This window comes from Herpailurus yagouaroundi, unplaced genomic scaffold, assembly GCF_014898765.1.
Source record: "Herpailurus yagouaroundi ecotype Mexico unplaced genomic scaffold, PumYag 166, whole genome shotgun sequence".
Classification (NCBI taxonomy): domain Eukaryota; kingdom Metazoa; phylum Chordata; class Mammalia; order Carnivora; family Felidae; genus Herpailurus; species Herpailurus yagouaroundi.
In genome coordinates this window covers 2,908,493-2,916,614 of record NW_024412407.1, presented here as the reverse complement: position 1 = coordinate 2,916,614, position 8,122 = coordinate 2,908,493, and the positions used below count along the sequence as shown (strand labels likewise).

The following is an 8,122-nucleotide window of genomic DNA, read 5'->3' as shown; positions in this document are numbered from 1 at the left end:
TCCTTGCATGGAAGCAGCATTTATTGAAACACAGGCTGAGACAACCCAGAAGGCAAGGCACCCACAGACGGTCGTAACAAGAGGGAGACTCAGGAAGCGGCCTCACCTTCTCCATCCCACCGGCTCTGCATTGTACAGACCCCCTCCTGCACCGGCAGGGGGAGATCTGGAACAACCTTGGAGTTTTCTTTGAAATGTATACAGGTGCAATGAATAGCAAGACCTGTCCCAAGTCAAAAAGATTTCCCCTCTGTAATGGGCCCCTCAACCGGGAGGTCCCCTGAGGAGTTTGGCTGGGACAGGTTAACCCGAAGAAGGCAGTCAGTTAGAGAGACAAGCAAGACTCAAAGGGAAATAACCCTTGGGGCAAGTGCTTCCCGCAGACCTCCCTGCCAGGAAGGGGTAGCTGCTGGGAGGGAGAACTTGGTCTCAGATTCTCAGGTTGTGGGACACTTGGCTGGATGTTAGCCTCACTCCTTGTCTCAGGGGAAGGTCAAGCTCCCGTGAAGTCCAGCCACCCTGGGTGATTGGTAGTGTCCCATAGAGGTCGGAGAATAATACGGGTGGTTTGGCCCCGGGGTATTTTGGAATCAGATTGGAGGTATGGGAAGGGCTGGGAATGACTCTCTAACTGAAGGCCGGAGGAGAACCAGGAAACAACTCCCTAAAACGAGCAGGTGGCAGAGCGCGGCCGAGGGTCTTTCCCTCTGTAGGAACATGTGGAAGATTCCGGAAGCAAGCACACGATTTCCATTCACACACCGTCCCGCGCTCCGGGGAAGAGAACGCAGGCGGCCGGGGACTCTACGCAAAGCGGACAGACCGGCTGCTCCCGCAGCTGAAGCTGGCGGAGCGGGGCTGGCAGGGGGCACAGGAGTCGGGCGCCATCACCGTGATGCTGCCTCCGGTGGCCACGGGGCCAGAGGCAATATGGCGCCCCGGGGTGGTGCTGCATGTGAGGCCCCCGCAGGAGACTCCGCCACGGGAGCTGCTGACGCCTGTGGGGACAGAGGGGACCCAGAGGGTGAGTGGCCTGCCCTGACCTCACCAACGAAGGGACTTCCGCATAGCAGGAGCTTCCTCCTCCAGAAAGAAGTTTACTGGTTAATGACTGAGGTCCGGCTCCTCTCAGCATCTCAGTCCTTCTAGGGGGCTGGGACAGGGAGGAAGCAAGGACCCCCATCCAGAGGGGCAAAGCTGCCTGGCCCTATTTCCATGGCCTGCAGTTCACATCGCCACCAGTTGAGGGCGCTCAATGCGTCCATCCCTAACTCCGGAGGAGCTCCCTAGTGAGGAGCCCGCGGAAGAGACAACCCCCTCCCTGTCGGGAAAGCATTCCAGGTTCAGCTTTGCCCGTTCACAAAGCCATTTTTTTGGAGGATGTTCAAGCAGATACTTACAGACATTCACGGAGCCCACACCTTCACACAGCCTGTGGGGAAAGAACACTCGGTGAGTTCTGGACACGGAGCTGGAGTCCTTGAGGCAGGGACAGAGAAGGCCCTCCTGTGTCCGGATCCTGCCCCCCGAGAGGCAGGGAGGGCTCCCCACAGTCTACGTTTCGCAATCACCTTCTCTCTCTAACCGTTCTCTGAGCACACAGACAAGGCCTTCTGATTTCCAGCAGAGGTGGGAGCCATGATGAACTCTGCCGGCTGCCACCAGTCTGAGCCACCCCGCACCCTTAGTGCTGGTCAGGCTCACAGGAAGGAGAGTCCAATCAGATGCAGCAGTGTGTGTGGAAGGGCTTTGTGCCAGTGAAGAGCTAGTACGTACGGAGTGCATTGTCCTTATGGTGCCCGAGCCCCGTGTAGGAAGCTTCTGGAAAAACTGGGTTTGAGAGGCACATGACTTGGCCACACGTCCTGCCTCTTGCACTTATTACCTGTGGCCACGAGGAAGTCACTGCACGCTGAGCCTTATTGCCTCGTCTTTGGATGTGAAAAGTGACACCTACCTCATTGGATTGTGAAGATTACAAGGGGCACTTAGCACAGGCCGACGCATAGTAAGTGTCTGATAAATTATGACTATTCTCAAAGCTTGAGCCGTCCTAGCAGTGGGTAGAGATGTAGCTCACACTTGGGCTGAGGGAAGCCCCCTCCCAGGGGACCCGGGCCTCCTATGGGCCAGATCCTCCTTAGCCCTACCTGTGCTCCTCGCCCTCCAGCAGCCGCCTGTAGGTGGCGATCTCGATGTCCAGGCCCAGCTTGGAGTTCATCACCTCCTGGTACTCCTTGAGCAGGCAGGCCATGTCCTGCTTGGCCTTCTGCAGGGCGGCCTCCAGCTCGGCCAGCTTGCAGCGGGCGTCGCTCAGGGCCGCCTCGCCCTGCTGCTCTGCCTCGGCCACGGCGGCCTCCAGCTTGGCCCGCTACGAGGAAGGAGATGTGAGGGCAAGGATGAGACAGAGAAGGCGCAGCTCGGCTCACCTAGACTGAGGGAGCGGGGGGGGAAGGAGAGCAGGGTCCAGAGAGAAGTTAGGTTAACTACGAACGGCCAGGTATTTAACGAGACCTTGGACACGAGGAAGGAGATGGGAGCTTTCACCTTCTCTCCCTGGTGGTGGTTGCTGAGTGGCCAAGGGGAGGGGGGGTGACATCAGTGATATGGCTTCTCCTGCTTCAAGTGCCGTGTGATTTGGTTGGGTCCCTGCTTCCTCACAGGCACGCTGTGAGGCCTCATTTGGGCCAGGCTTTTGCCCTCCTGGGGGCAAGGTGCCTGGTGCTGCAGTCTGCCTGTGCAGACTGTGATCTACACCCCCTCACCCCACCCCACCCCCCACCCCTCTCGTACCATACCTGACACTTGGCATTCTCGATCTCAGCGGTCAGCCTCTGGATCATGCGGTTCAACTCGTTGATCTCCTCCTTGGTGCGGCGCAGGGTCTCCCCGTGCCGGATCACCGTGGCCTTCATCTCCTCGCACTGGGGGGAAAGCAGAGGTGCTCCTGAGGCTCAGGATGGAGGTTCCCACCCATTCAGACACCACAGATGGTTGGGAGGTTGTACAGTGCTCAGCCTGTGCGACTATACATGGCAGCCCTGCTCTGCCATCCAAACTGAGAGATGTCTGTCCTCTTACCATCCCTACAAATCAAAATCCCCAGACAACAGAGGCCTTCTTTAATATATATCTGGCAACCTGCCCACTGTCACGTCCAGAAGGCAGGCGTCCTCTGCCCCTCACCTTGCTGCGGTACCAGGACTCGGCCTCAGCCCGGCTGCGGCTGGCGATGTCGTCGTACTGAGCCTTGATCTCGGCCACAACGCAGTCCATGTTCAGGTCCCGGCTGTTGTCCATCTTGACGATGACCGAGGTGTCTGAGATGTGGGCGTGGAGGACCTGGAGCTCCTGGGGGCCAACAGTCAATGCGTTTGGGTCTGGTGCTTGGTCTGGGCCAGGGGCTCCACCCCTAGGGGCAGTGTCCACTCTCTGGAGGGGGCACTGGTCACGCATGTTACATGACTCCTGCTCCACGTGCTTCCCTTTCCCCCCTTCATTCACACACAGGTACGTCGTGAAACAAGAAAGCTGGGAGGGGCCCCAAAGAGGAGCTGGGGACAGCTCCATGCACTTAACAAATGGGAAAACCGAAGCCCAGCAGGTGGAAAAGACCTGACTCAAAGTCACCGAGCTGGGTAGCTGGGGTTTGACTGCCGAGACCAGTGATCTGTCCATTCATTAAGACCCCCTCTCTAACCGGAGACCCACCCTGACCACCGCCACCCTCACATATGTACTTTCATATCCATGTACGGACTGACACGCCCCCAGACCAGCACATGGGCACACACTGCAACAACAACTCCACAGACGTGGGGAAGCCCAGGCACGCACACCCTCTCCTCGGCCCTGAAACACGCGTGCCAGGCTCTCCCTGGGTACATACATACCCGTGTCTGTCACAGCCGTGCAACATGGCTCTCTCAGATGTGTGTGCGTGTTCTCTTGTGCGTACATCACCCACATCGGGAAAACACGTGCACACGGTGCACTGTCTCCCCTCTTTCTCAGGTCCCCCACCTCCCCTCTACCTGCCCTGGCTGGTCGGTAGGGGCCCCCTTACCTCATCGTAGAGGCGCTTCAGGAAGCTAGACTCCTCCACCAACGCCTCCACATTGGCCTCCAGGTCTGATTTCCGCAGGTAGGCGCAGTCCACGTCCTGGTGGTGGAGGGAAAGGGAGGGCGTATGTGTGTGGGAGGCCTCTGCGGTCAGTGTGGTGACCGTGCCCCGACGGAGGCTGGCCAGATGGGTCCCCCTCCCTCCCTGCCCCATGATCAGCCCCCTCACCTTCTTCAGAACCACGAACTCGTTCTCTGCCGTGGCTCTCAGAGCCACCTCCTCTTCATACCTGGGTTTGGGAGGGTAGAGAGGGGTCACAGCTGAGGGGTTGGGGCTTGGATACTATCCCAGCTTCCAGGCAAGCTCTCCCAGGGCTCAAAAGGGATTGCCCCTGTGAACGTTATCTTGTCCTCTCCATGGTCTAGTTTGTGCATTATTTCACTTGGGCTAACCCTTGTCCCGGCCTGGCTCAATCCATCCCAGTCCTGCTGTGTCTGGGATGAGATCAGGGAATGCATACTCTGTGAATCCTAGAGCCAAAGAGAGCCAGTGCCCTGGGCAGTGAGAACACAGAGCGAACATCGTAACGCCAGCTGGGCCGGGTAGGAGCACAGACAACTGTAGAACTCCATTGGGTTTCCTCTCCTCACTCCCCGCGAAAGCAGCTCTAAGCTCCACAGGGCCTCCAAGGTGTAGAGTGGGGCCAAAGAATCGAAGAAACCCAGGCCCCGCCCCAGACAGTCCCTTCCTCAGGTTCCAGGCAGCCCCTGCTGCTAGACAGGCAGGATTCTTAAGCTGCTTCAACAAGGTTGAGGATGGAGGCTTCCTACTCTCCCTGTGTTCCCCCAGCCCGGCCGCACTCACTTCTTCTTGTAGCCCTCCAGCACCTCCTGCACGTGGTTGAGCTCCGAGGCCAGCCTCCCGCTGTCGGCCTCCACGCACTCGGCCTCCCGCCTCAGCGTCTCGATGTAGCCATTGAACAGGGGCTCCATGTTGCTCTCACAGCAGCGCTGGTTCTGGTAGAACTGCCACTTGGTCTCCAGAAGCTTGTTCTGCTGCTCCAGGAAGCGCACCTGCCGCCCAGGGTGTGAGGATGGGACTCAGGGGGAACCCAGGAGGTGCCTGGTGCCCTGGCGATCTTTCGGCCCTTGGTCCTCACTGAATAGCCAGGGCCAGCCAAGGGCCAAGCATGGGGTTGAGTCTCTGTGACTCAAGGGGACCTGCTCCCGGCCTCCAGGAGGCACTGTGGGTGTGGGGGAAAGCGCCCTGGGGCTTGAGGCCAGAGGTCTGGTTCAAGTCTAGGTCTGCCACTTTAAGTGGGCAGGTCGTCTAACCTTTTGGGGCTTTGTTTTCTCATTTCTAAACCAGAGGTGATAATAGTGCCTCCCTTAGAGTTGTAAAGACTGAACAAGTTAATACATGCAAAGTGCTTAGAACATTTTTGACACATGGTAAATGCTCAACTAATTTAACCATGACTATAATGAGCAGTTCCTCATTTATTAAATTATGCAACACTTACTGAAAGTTTAGTGTGTGGTGCTAGGGCCCATGCTAAGACACACACACACACACACACACACACACACACACACGCACATACCTGTCTATATCTACAGTCGACCTGGAACAATGCAGGGCTTAGGGGCACTGACGCCTCCCCTCCCCGCCCCCACACAGTTGAAAATTTGCATATAACTTTTAACTCCCCTAAAACTTAACTACTATTAGCCTCCTGTTTGATGGGAAGCCTTACTGCTAACGTAAATAGTCGAGTAACCTGTATTTTGTTTCTGTATTAAATATCGTATTCTTCCGACAAAGTAAGCTAGAGAAAACACGTTACTAAGAAAATCACAAGGAAGAGAAAATACATTTACAGCACTGCAGTGTATTTACCAGAAAAATCCTCTTATAAGTGGATCTGTTCAGTTGCGACCCGTGCTGTTCAAGAGTCAACTGTGTATGTATCTCTATCGGTCTCTACCTACCCGTCTATCAATTACATTCCATTCTCACAACCCTTCAGGAGGGGCAGATATTATAACCCTTCTAGTACAGCTGGGGGACACTTGGATACCTAGCTCATTGCCCCACAAAGGTAAGTGAGAGTCGGGGTCTGCTGTCTCTGGAGTCTCCTTTGCCTGCCCCACCATAGTATGCCTAAGCAGCTCCTCTAAACTGTCTCAGCTTCAATTTGATATTTCAAAAAAAAAAAAAAAAAAAAAAATGGAGGGGCGTCTGCGTGGCTCAGTTGCTTAAGCGTCCGACTCTTGGTTTCAACTCAGGTCATGATCTCATGGTTTGTGGGCTCGAGCCCCACGTTGGGCTGTGTGCTGACGGTGCGCAGCCTGCTTGGGATTCTCTCTCTTTCCCTCTCTCTATGTCCCTCCCCTGCCTGAGCATGCTCTCTCTCTCAAAATAAACAAACATTAAGCAAAATGGAGATAATAACACCTACCCCACTGGGTCATTCTGAGGATGAACTAAACTCACTGAGATCCCCTGACTCCAACCCCAGAGCTGGGTCCCATAGATTCTGCCAGAGTGAGGCCACATGGACAGAGGGGCCAGCACAAAGGGAGGGGCATGGGTGGCTTTCTTGGGAGGCAGCCTCATGGCATCTGTGGGGTTCCTCCCACCAGCCTGGGTGCCCCTCTTCCACATTCCCAGCCCTCCATCCGTGAGGGCAGCTGTGCCAACCTTGGCTGGTTAAGTGTCACACCCCCTTGTCCACTATCATCCTGGGAGAATAATGCTAACAGCGAATGTTCATTGAGCACCTACTACGTGCCAGCGTTTTTCAAGCACGAACCCATCAATGCTCACAACGAGCATGTGAGGCTGGTTCTGTTATCCAGACAAGTCACAAGCCCGAGGTCTCACGCTGCCGAGGGGCAGAGCAAAGATAGGGAGGTGGCGTGGCTGTGAGCCGTGCCCCCGCCCCCACTTCCCCCGAGCTGCCTGGCGGGAAGCCATATGCCTTTTACTCTTTAACGCTCCCCCTTTTCTCCCACTCTCGCAGCAGCCAGTGCCCAATCCAGTTTTGGGGGGCACCTCTGATATTCCTGTGTTGTCTTGTCTCCAGAAGCACACACACACTTTAGATCATAGACTCCGTTTCTGGACCACACCGGGCCCTCGGTTGCACTTTGTTGGAATTAAGAGACAGAAACCGATCCTTTGCCTACGTTGGCCTGCAATTCTCTCCCTCTGTCTCAAACCTGGCTCCATGCTGTCTCCCCAACACACGGGGACCTCCCCGAGGGGAGGGCAGGCCAGGGCCTTCTCTGGATCATCATCCCAGGCCTCACTGACCTTGTCGATGAAGGCAGCGAACCGGTTGTTGAGACACTTGATCTGCTCCTTCTCCTCGTGCTTCACGCACTGCGCATTGGGGTCGATCTCCAGGTTGAGGGGCGTGAGGAGGCTCTCGTTGACCGACACGGTGGTGATGCAGGGCGGGCTGGGCCCGCACACGCCGCCGGAGCGGTAGCCGAAGCTGCGGCCGCAGGAGCCGGCCCGGAAGCCGCCCACGGCCATGCGGGGCCCGCAGGAGCCCAGGTTGGAGAGGCTGCGGCTGCCGAAGCCCGTCAGCCCCCGGTAGCAGGACACCCCTCGGTAGGGTGCCGCGCTGATGCAGCAGCGGTTGCCAGTTTTGGGGGCCACAGCCGAGCAGGAGCTGAAGGTCCTGGTGACCCCACATCCTGGGCTGATCCGGTAGGAGCGGCAGGACATCGTGCGGGTCTGAGCAGAGGCTGAGTGCCGGCGGGAATGAGCGAAGTCTTCGGTGCGCTGCTTAGGATCCTCTGGCCTCTCTGATCCTCCCTGGTCCTTTTATTGGTGGGGAGAGCTGGGGTTGGCTGCATAAAAGGAGTGAAAAGCCATTTTATGTTGTTTATTGGCTTGGGGAGTTTGCCAGCAACTCCCCAAAGACTCATCTTAAAGGTGAGCTCAGCGGCGACTCGGGGCCTCCGTAAAAGTATTGAAGATGTTATTAGGGACACTGTGTTTGCACTTTTCATCTTCAAAGCTCGTTTACGTACATTAAGTAATTAA

The 8,122-nt window shown here is 56.6% G+C and overlaps 1 protein-coding gene across 1 annotated transcript; it reads right to left on the bottom strand.

The window, feature by feature from the left end:
- Positions 1 to 7,888, bottom strand: KRT85 (keratin 85). Its single transcript, XM_040488045.1, has 9 exons — positions 7,382 to 7,888; positions 4,928 to 5,136; positions 4,292 to 4,352; positions 4,067 to 4,162; positions 3,187 to 3,351; positions 2,799 to 2,924; positions 2,151 to 2,371; positions 1,401 to 1,432; positions 1 to 998 (listed from the first exon to the last, which is right to left on the bottom strand). The coding sequence occupies exons 1-9, from the start codon at positions 7,799 to 7,801 to the stop codon at positions 805 to 807; spliced, it is 1,524 nt and encodes a 507-aa protein (XP_040343979.1). The 5' UTR covers positions 7,802 to 7,888; the 3' UTR covers positions 1 to 804.
- Positions 7,889 to 8,122: the final 234 nt, after the last annotated feature.

Excerpts from the sequence above, each read along its gene's own strand:
- KRT85 (XM_040488045.1), bottom strand. The coding sequence starts at position 7,801 with ATGTCCTGCCGCTCCTACCGGATCAGCCCAGGATGTGGGGTCACCAGG. Across the intron at positions 5,137-7,381 it reads TCGCTGCCTTCATCGACAAG|GTGCGCTTCCTGGAGCAGCA; the intron begins GTCAGTGAGGCC and ends CCTGGGCGGCAG. Across the intron at positions 2,372-2,798 it reads TCGAGAATGCCAAGTGTCAG|CGGGCCAAGCTGGAGGCCGC; the intron begins GTATGGTACGAG and ends CCTTCCTCGTAG.